The 19,020-nt window shown below is 40.7% G+C and overlaps 1 protein-coding gene across 4 annotated transcripts in view; it reads right to left on the reverse strand.

The window, feature by feature from the left end:
* The window catches only part of LOC128140631 (SAM and SH3 domain-containing protein 1-like), a 575,076-nt gene that overhangs the window by 85,481 nt on the left and 470,575 nt on the right, over positions 1–19,020 (reverse strand). For all 4 annotated transcript variants that reach the window (XM_052784771.1, XM_052784772.1, XM_052784774.1 and 1 more), the window contains one exon: positions 18,172–18,300. In XM_052784771.1, coding sequence (XP_052640731.1) covers positions 18,172–18,300 — 129 coding nt within the window. The remainder of the gene's footprint in view (positions 1–18,171; positions 18,301–19,020) is intronic.

Here is a 19,020-nt window from a genome sequence, read left to right on the forward strand (position 1 = left end):
TTCATATAATGAAAACCAGATCATAAAATAGTCTGTGAATTAAGAAAGTGGCAGACAAACACCTATATTAAAAACAATAGTTTTCCCCATCATAACACGTTCAGGATATTGTTTTTGAAACAATAAAAACTAAATCAGGATTTTAAAATACAATTCTACAGAACAACAAAATGTCCAACAATGGGAAACAAGTTGTACAAATAATTTTGTTTCACAAAGCAATTATATAATTTTAAATCTATGCAATATAGTTTATTTGATTTCAAAGTCACCAGGCACACAAGGACTGCAACTATTTAGTCTGCAAACATCTCAAGAAAATTTAAAAAAAACATATACAAAATAGCAGGTATAAATATTACATTAAATTGAGAAAAAACAATAAACACTTATTTTTACAGCTCTGTTCTACTGAAAGGAAGGTTGGATAGCAGTTATGTTACAGCCTGAGTTGACCTCTTTTTTTTTCTTTACTGCAGCAAGCAATAAATAAGGCCTTCAGGGTTCAAGATCAAGTAATTCATTACTAAATTTATGGAAGACTCCGCTACAGAAATCAATAAATAGTGACTAAAGAAGGCATTATGAATAAAACAACTTCATAATACTGGTAACTCCACTTGAGAGGGTGGCAAAAATTTTCTACATAGTAAGTATATACCAAATCAATCCATGGAATATAATTTGCATTGAATAAACTATTTAACATTTGGCACGTGACCTCAGTGTTGACATAGGTTAAGTTCTCTCCCATCTTTTTGCAAGGTCACATGCAAATACAGGGGGTTCTCTGGACCCTTCGCTGTCACTCTTACTTACAGACTGACCCTTTCCTACAAATACCCACAGTAGCACGTGCTTTTCAGAAGGAGTTGAAAAGAGATCTACATCAATTACGAAGACTAAGAGAGCACATAATGGGACTGCTCAATTAAAAACTGCCACCCCAGAACCTTGCCTAATTTTTGCCAAAGCTAGCATGATCTATATAAATATACACATATATATATTTTATATATATACACAGGTGCAAAGAGAGACTGTTGTCTACTTCTATTACCAAGGAGCAAAGGGCTAGAAGGTACTGTCATTATCCATTACATAGACAAGGTTGTTTTCATATAAGGCTCCTTTCTAGAAAAACAAACATGTCAAGCCACCATCACTGCTAGGGAAATAACTGATGAAAAAGCAGGTTACTCTGGCCTAATGTTTGGAAATCAGATCCTATTCAATATAGAGAACTGAAAGGTACTGCATTTAAACAGAACTACCCAGACAAAGAGATCCAGGGTGGGGAAGATCTGGAGAGCTAACAAGTTGGCAGAAAAGGATGTAGGGATTACCGTGAATCATAAACTAAGCCTAAGTCTTAGTGTCATGCTGTTGTGTAAAGAACCACCATTGTATTACAAGTATAAACAAGATAATGGTGTGCTACCAACCCTCGTGCTCTAGTTAGTCCTGCTAAGACCTCAGGTGCAATCACATGCTCAGTTTTTGGTAGTGTTGTTCAAAAAAGAGGCAGCAAGTTGATCACAGTCCAGAAAAAGAAACAGCAATATTTGTGAATGGTCTACAAAAAGGTGGTGTTGGAAGTTAGCAGTTTAACCTGTGGGAAGAAAAAAGGGAGGAAAAAAAAGGGGGGGGAGGGGGGAACATAATGCCCTTCATAAATACAAAACGAGTTGCTGTAAAGAACATTTCTGGCATCCATGGAAGACAGCAAAAGTTAGAGAGAGATGTCTGTAAGATACCAATAAAAACCACTCCGTGGTAAGGACTATGTACACTAGAATAATTTGCCTAGGGAGACAGTGGAATTAACATGCTGGGACAGTTTTAAGGACAGGTCAGATCAACATCTGTCAAGAATGATAAGCAGAGCTGAATGTGTCTTGTGGCAAAGGATGCACCAGGTGATTTCTCAAAATTATAAAATGAAGCCAAGGTAAATTCCATCAAGTACAACAGTATTAAAAAAACAGAATATGTTTGGTAACCCATCTTCAACCACAACAAAAAAAATTCAGATCTTGCTATAATTGTGTTTCACTTCTGGTTTATACATTTCACACATAACTACAAAGAGAATTTCCACTCCTCCATTTGTAATAATAGGCAACTTTATCCCAGAGCAGATGTTGCAACCTTAATGTGGTGTGCTTGAGACACAGACTGTTTATGGTGATGTCTAATCCAAAATGGGAAGAAGAGAAGCTAAATACACCAGCTTAATTTTTCATTTATTTTGTGTTTCAAGAGACATTTTACTTTTGCACCATTCTCAACTCATGAGTCTTCAAGGGAATGTTTTTGCACAGATTTCTGATCTTTTACATTCCTTCTATTGCTATTCTGCAGAAGTAGCATAGCTGCTTTCACAAAGCTCCTGCTCTCCATGAGGTAACAATACCCAAGTCAGGAAGGTAAGTATGAGAAAGAACAAGGAATATGGAAAGGTGGAATTAAAGTATGGTGGAGGAGGCACTCAAAGAAAAGAGAAAATGAAGCATGCAGAACAAAGTGAATGGAATAAGGGTGCTGCAAGGACTCTTCTACTCTGAGTACTGAAGAGAGTAGGTTGTGAAGCTTTGAAAAGATGCATGGGTGGAGTGAAATGAGGAAGGCAGGAGAGCATAGGCTGAGCTGCTAAGGGAAAGGATGGAAGAGGAAGATGACAGGGACTAGTAAGAAGAAGAACAGCCTTGAGAATAAAGACGGTGTCATGGAAGGAGAGTTACTACAGATAAAAGATGGAGGCTTCTCCCATAGCTTTGAGTCTCCTGTAACAAGGCAGTACAGAGGCACTATCTGAACTATCACTGATGGATAGACATGGTAATTCTAGAACACCACAGCTTCCTCAGGTATTTTATCCTACCTCTGCTCTGGGAAAGAAGCTGACAAATCCAGTGTTGGTAATCAAAACCTTTCACCTGCCACTTAGCAGCTCTGTAAGAGCAGTAGAAACAAAGGTCTTACGCTCAAACCCAGAGATAAAAATAATTAGAACAGTAAAAATGCCTAACACTTGGTAATAGTCCATGACATTCTCCATTTTGAACATCTCACCACTCAACATAACTGCATCCAAGTCACTCTGAAGCTGCTGGTAACAGAAGGGGTACAAAGATTTACATGCTTATGTTTCAAGAAACTTTTTTTTTTTTTGTGAAACCTGTTTCTGCAGACTTATAAGTTCTTACTCAAATGGGTTTACCATGTTCTGAAGGTAATGAACCAGGTTAAGAAACAGGTCCAACTTCTGTAAGCCTTGCTCACCTATCCAGTCCTCCAATGAGCAACAGCACCCACTGACACCAGGATAAGTGGTGTGATTCATGCCAAGTTAATTTCCTTAGTATGATACATAAGATGAATTTTTGCACACCCTTATTATAGATACGAAACTCCACCCAAGCTGGAGACATGGACAGTCAATAGGTTCCTTAAAAACTTCTAATAGGCCACTTTTTATTAAAAGAGCTATTAAAATTACATTAAATACTCATGAGTCACACTTGTTCACAAGAAGCCTCAATTTCATTTTCATTCTACTTATCAGACAGCTGAGAGAGAAATTTATGCAAGACACCCTTTTAGCTTTCCAAACCTCCTTTGGTGTTTCTATTAGCTGTTAAGTGAAATGTGCCATTTTCCTCTGGTTAGAGAGGTGAGACAGGACACAGCTCATCTTGTATCGTTCCATTTTGGGTGGGTTTGGGGTATGAACAATGCAAGATTCTACGTGCTATGGGGTCAGCATTTCTGCACTACAGGTATTATGTTACCTAAAGCATTGCCACGATAGAATACGTGTTCATATAGAAAAGGAATTACATGAACGTTGCCACCAAATTTTTAGGTTAAACTCATTGACAAAGTGTCTCTCCCTGCAAGTAAATGAAACCAATAACTTTCAAGGTGACCGTCAGGTAACAGAGATTAACCAGAGAGAATTGCATTAACAGTAAGAAACAGAACGGCCCTGTTTTATGTAAAAGATTAAATTCAGATTTATTTTTTTTTAAGAATGAAATTGTTAGGCCTCAGGTCCTGGAAAACTGTTATGATCTCATACAGAAAATACTATACTCCTGTTTTCAAGTCCACGAGAGGGTGAAAAACAACGATGGTCATAAAATGATAAAGGGAAATGGGTGTTAAAAAAAACCCAAACCCAAAACTAAACAAAGACCAAACAAACCCAAAACCCCACACCCAGAGATCATGAAAAAAATTTCAAGAATGCTAACTTTTTAAGAGTCCATAAGCTTATAGGTAGAGATTTGAAAATTGCTATAATAACCTCTTATGAAAGCTTTCATACTTGAAGCACAGTTCAAGACCTGCTACTGTGTAACTAGAAACATCCTTTCAAAGGAATCACCTCAAACTACCTCAAAGATAATGATAAAATATTCTTCAGTGCTAGGAGGACCCCAAGATTGAATAGAGAAGATTTAAAGAAGCCATTTATGTCAAAGGCTGAAAGGAAACACAACAGGTAGTTTACTATAAGCCAAACAATCTTAGAGCCAATTGCAATGTCTTGCCCTATACTCCTTTTACTGTCAACAAAGGCCACTATTGACTAATTCTTGTTTTAGAAATATGAATAATTTCAGTCAGAAGAATCTCAATGCATCACTACTAAGAAGAGAAGATCAATTGTTTTTGCACTATTCAGAGAAAACAATAAGTATTTCCTGTCCCATGTAGCATGGACATAGAAGAAAACACAAAGAGTGTTTCCTACCATACTTTGCTATGCTTCCCATGAAAGTGACTTTTGGCAAAATGCCCATCTCCTTAAACTTCATTACAGACCTTAGATTCTTTTACATCACTCTGCTAAAATGCCTTCCTGCTTTCTTCTGCATTCGCTGGCTGAACTATGGTCAGGAAGACATTTCTATTTTTGTAATTTTTTAAGAGTAGATGAAATGCATTAAAGTTGCAAACCCTCGGGATATTCATGCCCTGCCATTGCTCCAAATGAGGCTACAATGCAATAAATACCTTTTGTATTCCAGGATCTTCCTAGGTTTTCACCAAACTTGTGCAGTTTGTTCTTAAAAGTTAACAGTTTTTAAGTCCTCCTGTTATTTTGTGAAGCTGGACTAAGATATGGCTAACTTCAATCCCTGCCTGCCCCCCCCCCCCCCCCCCCCAGTGCTTTCAGGTGTATAAAACACTCTATGAAGAAACTGTTCAACCTTTCTATTACTTTCTTTTTCAATCCTTTCACTTCACTTTTCTCATTCATTTCATCTTGGAGCTTGCAAAGTTTCAGAGCAACCTATCGTAGTGGGAATCAGAGCCTTGACTGTGGCTCACCACTTCTCCTGCAATACCTATAATGAAAAGGTCAGAACTGCTATTCAAATTCTCCTTCTCTGACCTCATGCCTCATCAAATTGAGCCTGCATTATGGTCAGGGACCATGACAGATTCACAGAAGAGTGTGCCACTAAGTGATGATGTTTCTGACAATCCATTCTAGCTGTAACTCTTAACAGAATTGAAACATTTTTTAAAAGTGCCTTAAAATAACTAAAGTTGTGCTACATTACTGGGGTTTTTTGGTTATTACTTATTACCATACTTTAAAATACATTATACTATTACGGTATCCTGATCAATGCAGACAGTTCAGGGCTCACGTAAGCAAAAATAGCTTGCTGCTTTGTGGCATTTTTTTTTCCCTTGCAGCCAAAGTGCATCACCTGTTTTTCTTTACTCCAGCTTAGTTTTCTAGTGACCTACTCACTGAACCTCCTAGCATTTCACTCCTCACCCTTGTGAGCAAGCAATGACCAAATTCCCTTCTTCCCTCTTCTTCCACCTGACTAACGCAGTGAGAGGTCCCAGCTCCTGGGGCACCTGCTCCAGACTCTCTTGGATTCCTTATTCTTCCCTCACTGCCCCAAAGCTGAGGCTCCTTCCTTCAACACTCATCACCTCCTGTGCCTGAAAAGTCTAAGTATCCCAACAAAACTGACAAGAGTGGAAAAAATGAGCAGGAAGCTCCAAAGAGCATGTCCAATTACCCAAAATTTATGTTCACCTTTCTTTCCTCCTAACCTCCTTTACTCCCTTTAGACCACAAATTCGGTAAGAAAAATTCATGGCTACTTAAATTCTGTAATAACTGTTTATCTTAGCCAAACTGTAGAACACTGAGAAGAATGTATTTAATTTGTTTTTCTACATTTTTTTAACAACATGTGTTCCATACCTAACTACCCCTATGTCATTCAGTCATGGAAAGCTTCCTGAGATATTTCATATTTCCACTTTACCAGAAAAGTCTAAGAGTTGATGCAAATCATGGTGTTTTTCCCTTTCCACTGTTTAAAGAAATTTTGAACATTAACATTTCTTAGCAAATTAGGATGACTGCTACAAGACATCTATATATTTCAAGAGCAAAGGTATAAGCTGTCGTGGTTTAACCCCAGCCAGCAACTAGGCACCACACAGCCGCTCACTCACTTCCTCCCCACCCAGTGGGATGGGGAAGAGATTCGGGGGGGGGAGTAAAATGATTCTTAGCTCAACCCACGAGTTTAATAACTAAAGTAAAATAAAACATAATACTAACAATAATAAAATACAATAATAATAATAATAGTAATGAAAAGGAATATAATAAAATTTTTTTAAAAAGCCACAAGAAAAGACAAGTGATGCACAATGTAATTGCTCACCACCCGCTGACCAATGCCCAAGCAGCGATCCGTCCCTCCCGGCCAACTCCCCCCAGTTTATATACTGAGCAAGACGTCCTATGGTATGGAATATCCCTTTGGCTAGTTCGGGTCAGCTGCCCTGGCCATGCTCCCTCTCAGCTTCTTGTGCCCCTCCTCACTGGCAGAGCAGGGGAAACTGAAAAAGCCTTAACTTAGGATAAGCACTACTTCGCAACAACTAAAACATCAGTGTGTTACCAACATTATTATCACACTAAATCCAAAACACAGCACTGAACCAGCTACTAGGAAGAAAATTAACTCTACCCCAGCTGAAACCAGGACAAAGTTTGCATGTACCACCTGCAATTCAATAGCCACAACAAAACTAATCCGCTAAGGCTAAACATAACTCAGTTCAAAGGAAGAAAAACAAAGTTACCAAGTCCCCCAAAATGCTCATCCAGCCTAGCGTTGAGGTAAGTTCTAGTCCTGTTGTTAACTTGGGAGGCTACTCATAAACAAAGACATCAAGGGAGATAATTTGCCTGCTATTGTCTAGCCTACAAACAAAAAGTTTCCAAACTAGTTACGCAGTCAAAAACAGCAATCAAGAAAAATAAGCTTGAATTTTGCTAGAGGGTCAGCAGCTTGGCTCCTTTTTAGAGTACCATTCCAACGTGAAGTAACCAAAACACATAAAATAATAAAAAAGGAGCCAAAAAACCATTAGGCTGAGATTCATATTCCTACTCCATTCCTAATAAAGCTGTTGAACCCTGTTTAAAATATTTAAATTATTTAACCTGCAAGTGAAGAAGAAAAGATTCACTAACTTTGTAGAGAAGATGCCTACCTGGAAGATGAGACACTGGTATTCCCATTGCTACACCAGGAACTGTTTATATATGCGAATAGGGTTGATCACCAGATAAGGTTAAAACAACTACAGAATATTAAATTGCAGAGCACTCTGCTTCAAGATAGGAGATAAGAGTTCAAGTTTCCTCAGGCAGAGGAGAGAACCAAACTTTGATTTTCTACACTGCTGGATCAAACCACCACCTCCTACTACTTTGCACACCATGCCTTTCATTTCTCATACTTTCCCACAGGTGTTCAAAATGAAATACTTAAGTTTGGAGCTTCATGAAATAGCATTTTTTTCAGCCATCACCAACTGACATTATGCCAGTGAAACTAATGCATTGTTCAAGAAACGAGAGCCTGCTCCACAGTGAAGTAACAGCTCTCTGCCTCTGTATTAACATCTCTGCCATACATCGGACAATTATTTAAAGTAGAGGCAGGATGGTATAAAGAAGAGATGGTTGGCAGTGAGCTACTGACCAGTAGAGCTAGACTTTTCACCAGACCACCATACACCACAGGAAAATAGGACAGTTCTCTGAAAGATGCTAGATCAGGAACACTGTAATAGTCCGGCACAATTTTAAGATACATCTGACTCTTGTTTTTTTAAAGTGTGGTCTAGTGGACTGGACTTTAGGCTTGAGCCACAGGTCACCTAGATTATCTGTCACTCACTGCCCATTCACTGCTTAATTAGCTCTTGTGGCTGGTATTTGTTTACAGCTACACTGGGGGAGACCCAGACTAATGCCATTGTCTGTTATTAAGTTGTAACTTACTATAAATTTCGTGCTACTCTCTTGCAAGTTGAGTTACAGATGAGAAATCTGGGAATTACATAGGTAAATCTTCATCAGCAGCTGAATCTCAGGGAGGCAAGGCCTAAATAGGGATAATGGTACTAAAATTACCAACCTCAAAGGATGCAACAAAGGCTAATTAATGTTTTTGAAGGGTTTCGAGGGTGGAAAGTGCTACACAAAGGAGAAATAAAACTATTTTGTGAGCTTCTGTGTAGGCTAGCAACTGAAAGCTCCAATTATGTGGCTTTCAATAGTTAACCACATGAATATAATAAAGCTACTCCGATGACTGACTTCCTTCTTACTTCTCATTTGCATGACTTTCAGCACCTCTCATATGCTGCAAAACTTTAAAAGCTCTCTCTTTTGTCAAAATGGACTTGAACTATGGCTTAACCTTTGCTGGGATACCAGAACAAGGAGAAACATGAACGGGTCTGTGGATGCACCAAGACAGAAAGCTGACTGAAGCCTGAAACGTGTGCCCTTGGAGGTGAAGGGGAGATGGACTTCTTTCAAATACTGTTTAATTTATCAGCCTAGTTTGTCTTAAAGGAAGCTTCCAAATTCTGATTTTTCTTTTGCTAGCTTTTTTTAATCTTCCTAATTTATCTGGATGGCTTGTGAGTAAAGCCTTATACAATGAAAAGCTTGTCTATTTTTCCACACCTTCATCCATCGATTTAATAAGACAGTACTCCTGCAAACACTGCCTTCTTTACATCCTTAAATGAGCCTGGGTACACAACCATACCGCCACTATTTTCACATAGTGCCTAAACCAAATTATAACAACTGTGGTCTTATCAGGGACTTCAACAGCAACAGGCAAGACACAGACATAAACAAAAAATTACCAGTACGTGTTTCATAAGGAACTTATGAATTCCAAATTTTGCTAATCATTTCAAGTCTTTCTTCTTTCATTAGTTTCTAATCCATGACTGATTTTGTTCATCATGCCCAGCAACACAAGAAATTCACCCCTCTGATAAGGTACTGAAATTGAATCCTTTTGCAAAATATTACCCATTCATCTTCATACATATATTTTTACAGGATTATTGCCTTCCCCAACTCAGTTTGCTTGAACAGCCAAAAAAACCTTGGAGTCAGGGAAAATCTGGATGTAGTAATCCCAAATTACTTTGTTCCCTTATGTAAGATACAGCTGCAACCTAAACTGTTGGGGAAAACTTACAAATATAAATCAAGAGGGATATGACATATGGGAGTCAGGAAGAAGGGTTTCCAGCTGATAGCCATTCCTTTTCATTATTTTGTGGAAAACAGATTGATCAATCACCAAAGAAATCACATCTCTTCGAACTGCTTGAGTTCTCCTTCAAACACACAATTCACAGACCATCTTGTTTGAAACAGAGCATTTCTCTGCGTGCTTCAGGCAACACTGCTGAAACAGGAAACCTACACAACACCGAAAGAAGATAAAGCACGGAGAGATCAAAAGAGAGTAGCTGTGCAGCATCAGAACCTACATCATGAAGAGCAGGGCCAGGCTGGGAAAAAAAAAAAAACCAAACAAAAACCAAAACAAAACCAAAAAACCAACCCCTTTGAATTTGCAGATGGAGGCTTGCCATCTGCCTTCCGCCTTCCTCTGGGCATCTTTGTTGGAGGAGCGTCCTTCTGCTGCGGAGAAACAGACGTTCCAAAGCACATCCAGATGTGCACAAATACTCGTGATGTGTTTCTCATTCTCATCACAACATGCTCTTGATTTATTCTTGATTAAGACCTGTTTGTTTTCCCTGATGACCTGTAAGGCTGTTATGGTTCTTACAAGTGCGGTTTTTGAATACCTCACTAGCGTCAAGATTTCTGTCTTGAGCAATAGCCTTACTATTCCTTGAGGACCCGTGGTGGTGTTCCTCAACCCAAGGACTTAGAAGAAGTGCAAGCTAGCGCAACAATTAGTTGACCTCTGAAGTTGCTGTCAGCTGTCTTCAGCACACATAGACGGACTGGAGAGCAGTGGTTGGGGGACGGAAGGAGAGTACACAGAGGCTGCCTGCGGAGTCAAGCTGAAGCTATACACGGACAAAGAGGAGACGTCTAAATACGAGACATTACACCTTCTAGGATCGTTCTTCTGTTGGTTTAGTTGCTACCACATTACAAAAGTCTGACACTCTTCTGACCCAGCCAATACACATTGCTGTTCTTCCCAGAGCAATGCCATTCAGCTGGGTATTTTGGAATTCTTCTAGTAAAACGGGAATGGCAAGCTGGGCTGCACGCCACAGAAACTGTTCACCACAGAGTTTGGGGGTTGGTTGGTTTGTTTGTTGGTTTTGTTATTTCTGGTTTTTTGTTGGTTTTTTTTTCTCAGATATGCACCTTCTTAAGTGACAATTTAATTTGCTTTCTTTTTTAACAATCGTATCCTTTGCAATGAAATTTACCTAACGGTCCAGATAGCATGATGCTGTACATTTTCATTTTTGCTGTCATTTTTAAATTCAGAGGGGAGAAAGGAAAAAAAAAAAAAATACACAAAGGGAGCTGAAGTTAGTCAACCAATTCCCCCCTCCCCCCAAAGTCCTCAGGCTCCGATGAGATTAAATCACAGAGTTAATACAAATCTAGTCTGTCAGTTCCAGCAAATATGCACTGCTTCTAGGATAAAAGAACAGCACAGTAAGAATATATTCAACTGATCTCAGGTTCAAAGTAAAAGTCCTGCTGAATGTAAAGGGACAAGAAAATCACTACAGATGATGCTAAAAGATTAAGAATAGCTAGAAATACATTTATAACACTAAGGAGAATTTCTCCCCTCCACAATTATCCATCAGACTACCAGAAGTGAGTTATCGTTTCTATTTATAACATAAATATTATTTTATTCATAACAGTATTACCAGTTCAGAAAAAATAACAATTACCTTTGACAACCTGTTCTTCCCATAACACTGATATTGCCAAAAATACAAACATTTTCAGAAGACCAGAAGTGTTAAACTGAAGATCCTGCTCCAAAAAGCAAGGACCCTCCGAAAGTATGGAAAAGATAAGGTTACCCAAACCACCATAGCTGTGCAGTCTGCTGAGTCTCCAGCCCATAAACTCTTGCCTATAAATAGACAGATTTTGCTTAAGGGATTATTCATAAATGGGCTTCCAACAAAAACAGTGGTGAGACTGCAGGAGATCATTAGCTTACAGAAAGTTAAGAGATTTTTACTTAGTCTGCTAGTACTAAGTGGACTAAGAACTGTTTAAGAATGGTATTCACTTTGCTGAGTATGGAACAAGCCTTGCTTTATTTTCATGCTTAATGCTAGCTCTGTATTTAAATGCCTTTGCTGTCTTGGTGTGTGATACATGAGACACTAAAAATAGCCCATCTGTTCCAGAATTTCCATTGTCTCTACCTTTGAAAAGCTCCATTAACGATGAAAAAATTACTATGTATTGAACTTATGAAGATAAAGCCTAAAATGTTGAGAGACTGAGACTGCACACATAGTAAATCTCTATTATATATTTTCTATGTAAATCTACTTTATGCACCTCATATTCAGGCAAAACCTCCTCTATTTCAAGCTATACTGGAGAAAAAAATAAATAATGCTTGAAAGTCCAGGTCTTTCACTGCTACTTTTTCTTTTGTGTGTCTGCCTGATAAGGCCTGGAAACTCTCCAAAATTTAGTAAGTCTTATCTGTGTGTTCTCCAGCTTTTTCTGTGCTGTAGATACCTTTTTAATCCAACTCAGATGTTGTTTATACTTTGGAGGGCCCTTTGCAGCCAGCAAGACAAAACAAAACAGTGAGATCCTGTTCCAGCAAGATATAGAGGTGTCCTCTCAGGACAAAGGTAAAAGCAGCCAGTATTGCATTTGCAAAGCAGAGCTGATCATTTCATGGCAGGGAATAAGCAGTCTATTTTAGGATCCTGAGATTTTAATGTACGTAAGATGCAAAGAATAGCGATGTGGCTAGAGCCACCTACAGAGCAGGGACAGGAGACTCCACAAAGATGTCCAGCATCCCAACTCCAGCTTCGGTGGCTAACTCCCACAGTGATTTCTTAAATACACATCAATCACTGACTGCAACAGTTCTGGGTACTTTAGTCTCCTTCAGTGAAGGTTGGCTAGTTTTTCAAGTAGTCTTATGATATCACCAACCAGCAGTACCGTATCAACCAAATACACCTCCAAAAACGTTAAAGCCTAATTCCTCTATGACTCAAATTACTCTATTTTTGCCACTTTTCCTCCACTCTGCCTTGCTAGACTCATGCCATTTATACATGATGACATTATCTAGATGGTCAGCCCCATTTGTAATCAAACAACTGGTTGCTGAGTGTCTTTCAAAACCATGCACAGCCAAGACTTATGAGGACTACATACCTGTTGGGCAGCAAGGCAAGAAACTTATGTTGGTTTTACATTCATTTCTGTTTTCTGACTTTGAATGTGTATATGTGCAGGTACTGTAAAAACACACGGGATTAAGCAAGTTAATTTGTCAAAAAACATGCACTGTACTTTACCACCATGTATACAGAGGGATTCTGAACACTTCCCCTTTTGCACATCAAAATGAATTAAATGAACGGGGGGAAAAAAGGGTATACTTGTGTGCCTTATAGCCGTCCAGTGGCATTCATTTTAAATTTATGTAATTTACAAGTCAAAAGATTAGTGCAACTTTTCAGTGCCACAACCGTAGCTGTCAGAGTCCATCAGAAAAACCTCAAGCTGTTCTTTGACTTCATCAGCTACAATACAGACCTTGGCAGCAGCAGTCAGCTGGCCGCTCTCAGTGATGGACGAGTCAGCAGAATGCAGTTTGCTCTTTCACAGCTATATCAATGTCGTCCTGCCCTGCTGACAGGCAAGGCGAACCTGGTTTTGTCAGTGAGCCAGGCAGATATGATCCTGAAGACGCAAAGGAAGCAGATAGGAGCAGTAACAAGGTGCCATCCTCACAGAGTCACTTTGCTGGCCGTAACTGCGTTTTAGCAGATGCCCAGCTCAATATTACCAGTGATACATCCATTATGGGCCTGAAAATCTACTATATCTACTCCAACTGCAGTTTTTCCTCAGCCAAAAAACCACATGGTGCGCAGGAATAGGCCAAATGCTAGGAAACGTGGGCAACTCCCATGCTGTTCACAAACATTAATGTCCAAACCCAAGCACATTCTCTATTACGAAAACAGAGGCAAAATTCCAAACGCAGAAAGCGGTTATCGTGGTTAGGGACAACTAACAATCCTTGACGGCACTACCATTTGGAAAAATACTCTGTTCAGCTCCATCTGCAGCTACTGTTTTGTTACAAGATATGCTGCTCTCCCAAACAATTTTACCAAGTGATTTTTTAAAAAATTCAACTCCAGAGCAGGATATCTAGACCGAAATGGCCGTGGTCTGATAGGAAAGGCTGGAGAGCTGATTAGAAAGTACAATATACAATCAAGATATCAGCACTTGCTCCCAAACAGCTTAAAATTATTTCAAAGTGTACAGAAGCAGCAATAAACAGTTCATATTTCTGTCCTTCCAGTGGACACACTACAAAGGGCAATCTGGGCGAGCCGGCGCTAAATACATGTTCCTGGCAGAGCTCTGCCAGCTCAGGCACTTCTTTGTTCTTACACTGCTCCTCCTGACACAGCCTCTCCGTGCAACTTTTAGAGGATGTTTCCATCCCTGGGGTGACCCACTCTTTCTCTCTGTTCAGAGCATTCAGTAAAAGCAGCTCCAAACCTAACTTTGGCCTTTCATGTTCCTGCTATGTATCATTTATCACTCATACTGCATTTCAGAGGAAGACATCAGAACTGCCATCCAAAAATCAAGCTGCAGTCTCCCAGCTATACCACAGCTGCTGATTGCCTCACCTTTCATGATTATAAAATCTAAAGATGTATCCCAATACCTTTTGCTTTATGAAATTTTTGCACACAGCATCTGTAGCTTTGAGATAGCTGTCAACAGAGACTCTCCCCCTTGCCCCCTTATTCCTCATTTAGACCTGATCTCAGTGCAGGGGTTGGGTTTATCCTATGGTGGTAAGCCCTTCTCATGATTCAGTAGCCTCCACTCCAGCAAACCCCTGGAAATTTGCACTAGCACTATATGCATATCAGCTCTGCTCTGTTCTAGCACTTTGCTAAAGAGAGCAAAAAGACAGGGGCAGGGAGAAGTACCGCCCATCCCCAGCTCTGGGGCAACCCCACCGCTGGGAAGAGAGGGTATATAGACAGCACTGTTCCTCCTCACCCATGCTAGGAGAGCAATGTACAGCAGAGCAAAGCCAGGCTAGACTAACATGTACCAATATTATTGGTGCATGATAATTTTGGGGCTGCATATATTTGCTATCATAGCACATCTGGGATATGCTACGAAGCTGGCATTTCCCCTGGCATTACTGCCCATTCACTATGCCAAAACCTCTGCAAATACACTACCCTTCCTCAAGCTGTAAAGAGAGGAAAACCATCACAACAAACGAGTTGCTCTTCTGTGCTGTCTTTCACATTAGTACTTTTGCAGTCACCTCAGCAGCTCTACTGTTTAAACCAACTCCTGTTTCTACAGCAGATTATAAACAGGCATGCCCCTTTACCACACTGAAAATGCATTCTAGTCAACATGGCCATTTCCCACTCCCTGTGTACCTAAGTCAAGCCTGCCTACTTATTAATGATAGCAAGTTTCAGCTGCAGTCAGCGCTGTTTGGGTGCTGTTGTTGTGGAAGTGAGCTAGTATCTATAGTCTCATGTGTTATCAGCAGAATGGCTATCTGATGTCCAGAAACTGTATTATAGTGGTGACAGACATAGCAAAAATTGACCACTAATGTCATTTTCAATTGCAATATCTTTTCTCTGACGTGACAGTTCAAGAAGTCATCAATGGACTACTAGAGTGAGCAAACTCAGTATGAGAGCCACTGAAGAGGAATCTCCAGGATGTCTTTTACACAGCCACTTTCTCTGACTACAGCTTCTCTCAAGCAGAATGAGGTAGTGAATCACTCACTGGTCTGTCTTGGGTTAGCTCACATCTATTTAAACCAGCATAAAGCTCTGCACCTTTGATGTGAGTTAATTAAGCTCACATGGCTTTCCCCAGCCTGGCTTCTGCAGCTTCAGAAGTGAATGAAGCCAAATTAGGCCCATCTGTCTAAATGGAAGGGAGTCCTCTCCCACCATAAGGCACACTACATTACCCAGCACAGGAGCTGCCTTCCAAGAGCACCAGGAAAGGGGGTTTCATTGCTGCCAACAGCTACCCAGAATACCAGCCATTCCGAGCGTGGGGGTTTTCAGGAGAACCAGGATTCTGTGCCATCAGCTTCTTTGCAGAAGCCTCAAGGGTCTGTCTACAAACAGATTTCCTGCAATAACCTTTTGTTTAACACTTGGAACTTCTTGGCAGCAACAGATCTGCAAAATACATTTGATTTTTTTTTCATTTAAAAATAAAGAAGGAACTAGTAAACTTCAGTGGGGCTGAGGAGATGACTCTCTTTGCCTTGATCCTGCAGCTGTTCATTGTGTAACCGAAGTTCGTAGTCCATACAAGCTCTGGAAGCCTCTCAGTTGCTAAATTGGAATCCCAAGAAGAAAGTAGCCTTAAGTAATCCACATCATCAGGTACAGCTGCTAGAGAAAGGACACAAACCACTCCCTGCTGCTAGTCAGTGCTAGGATCTGGGGAAGCAAAGGCAGAAGACACAATTCTAGAACTTCAGCTCCCAAATTTGTCTTAAAGGATTTGACGTTGTAGAGGAACTGTAGAACTGTGATCAGATCCCATGCCGGCTCTGTCACAGTGCTGTGCCTCAGTAGAGGTATTAACTATACTTTGGTTACGAGTTTCTGTTTGTTATACAAAAATTACCACCACAGCAAAACCACAAGTGACAAAAAAAATTAATTCCTTCAATAACCTGTTTTTCTGCAAGACAAGACTTGAAGGAAATATCTGTAAGTCTGTATGTAAAAGTCTATGATACTGTTGGGAAACACAAACTTAACACTGAAGATCTAACAAAGCAGACAAAGTTTTTTTCTCTGTCACAGGTGATCTGTATGAATGTTATGAAAACTAACAAAGGAGTTTACAATGCAAAAAGCACAGCAATCAGTAATACATACCCTAAGCAGCGACAAACATTTACTGATGTTACAGGACAGTAAGGAAATCGTCCAACAAGTGAAAACACAATACGTTTTTGTGATAGGCCTCCTAAAAGGTTCCTTCTTAAACCTAACAAAAACGAGGTATGGAGATGACCTGCATATAGATTAGTTTCAGCTAAAGTGGGACTCCCCAGGGAGTCTACACAACTGAATGGCTGAAAAACTGGCTAGCTGGGCTTTAAGAGTAGCATTTAATGTGCCGTACTTGGAGGTCAGTTACAAGCAGAGTAGTGCAGGGGCCTATCCTGTTAGATACCTGAGGAGGAAACAGAAGGCACCCCTGTCGAGGTAACAGATGATGCCCACCTCAGGCTGCAGTCAATACGCTTGAGGGCAGGTCTGCCATTCAGAGTGGCCTGGCAGGAACCTCATGAAATTCAACTCAGACAAATGCAAAGTCTTGCTCCTGAGGAGGAGCGAGCCCATGCACTGGCACAGGCTGGGGACCGACTGGCTGGGCCAGCTTGCTCTGCAGAAAAGGCCTGGGGGACAGTAGCCTTAGCACGAGCCAGCAGCATGCCCAGGCAGCAATGACAGCCAGCAGCACCCCACACCGTGTCAGCAGCAGGGTAGCCAGGAGATCAAGAGAAGCGATTCTTCCCCCTTCCCTGGCATCTGTCAGGCCATTCTTGGACCACTACCTCTGGCTCTGCAGTCCTGCGTGCTAGGCAGGCATTGATAAACTTGAATAAGTCCAGGGGAGGGCCACCAAGGTGCTCAAGGACTTGAGCCCTTGCCCTGCAAGAAGAGCTGGGAGATTCAGCTTGGAGAAAAGACAGCTTTGAAGAGACCTACTGGCAGCCTGCTGGTACCTATGGGGAGGTTATCAAAAGATGGAGCCTGGCTCTTCACAGTGGTGCATGGCATGAGAAGGAGAGACAATGGGTATAAATTGCCATGGGAGGTATCTCAGAGTATCAGGAAAAAAAGAAAAGTTCGCTATGAAGACAGTGAAGCAGTACAACAGGTTGCTTGGAGAGGCTGCAAAGCCTCCATCCTTGGAGGTCTTCAAACCCAATCAGATAAAGCCCTGAGCAATCTGGTTTGAATTCAATGTTGACACTGCTTTCAGCCAAAGGTTGGATTAGAGACCTCCTGAGGTCCCTTCCAGCCTGAAGGACTCAGTGACTCAATGTCCCCCGCTACAGGTTCTGTGACACGTAATAATGGAAAAGGGTTCACAAAATTGAAGACTGCTTACATTTGGGAGCCTGAAACCAGTGTTTGCACCTTGGAGTGCAAAAGACAGCACACGGTTTCATTGTGCTCACGCTGGGAGCGTTTTGTAGCAAGGAAACAATGCTTTTGTCAGACCCTATCTTGCCTCCAAGAGTTGAGGTTTGCAAGCAAGTGTGCGCAAGTAAAAAGTACTCTAATTAAAGAGGAACTAAGAAATGCAGACTCCAGGCTTAATGAATCATAACAAATAACTAGAAAAAAACTAATCCTGCTAATTTCCAAGTGTTTAATTGAGTTGGCTGAAACGTTTGTGTGCGTGAACACAATCACATACAGTTATTTCCCTGGGTAGAAACTGATTCTTCATCTGGGACATGAATGGCAATCATTTGTTAATATAGTCATAACTTCTCTACATACCATATCAAGGTCTTGGGAAACCCTCCGTTTGCGCAGCTCTTCCATCCTCTCACACACATCCGTGAAGCAGGTGTTGTAGTAGTCTGCATATTGCTGTGCCAGGTCATCAATATTTCCCAGTGACCCATCCTATGGTGGAGACAAAGTAAAAAGAAAAGAGGTTAATCAGTTTTAAAATTCTAATTTAAAGGTAACACCACAACTCTGAGGGAGACCCCCTCCCTGCAGCACACCCAGCACACAGCTCTTGGGTCATCCTCTCAATTCCTAGCCCCGAGCATGCTAACACTCAAGAAAAGTTGGGAACTGCAGTACCACAGTAGCTCCTCAGAATCAGGTGGGACCTTGCTAATTCCTACACAAAGAGAGAAGACAGAGACAGCAACGCACAGCGGTGGAACAACATATCCCCGGGCACTATCTGCCTCAATTCCCTCCCACCTACATATATTCATATTCCATCTGGTTCTCCCAAGCAGCTGCCCACTCATCCAATAACCAGTCATTACATACGTTTCACTGACCTTATTTACTTGGGAGTAGTCCTGCTTTCCTTGACAATGACTAACAGCTATTTAAAACATTAAACTTCTTGCTTATAAGCACAATCAGCCAGACTGCAAACAATTCCAGCCAAATGACTTTAACAGGCCAGTTTATGCCACCCACAAAGACACTCTGCCAGTTGCTCTTTTAAGATATACTGGAGGAGGAAACATGGTTTGCTCAGTCCTAGATGTCTGCTTTGCTAGACAGGATTGCTACCCTGTTAATGAAATGGCTATAGCCAGGAATCTAATTGTAATCATTTGTTAATTACAGTCAAAATTCATACTTTTAAAATGACAG

Source organism: Harpia harpyja, chromosome 4 (genome assembly GCF_026419915.1).
Source record: "Harpia harpyja isolate bHarHar1 chromosome 4, bHarHar1 primary haplotype, whole genome shotgun sequence".
In the NCBI taxonomy this organism is placed as follows: Eukaryota; Metazoa; Chordata; class Aves; order Accipitriformes; family Accipitridae; genus Harpia; species Harpia harpyja.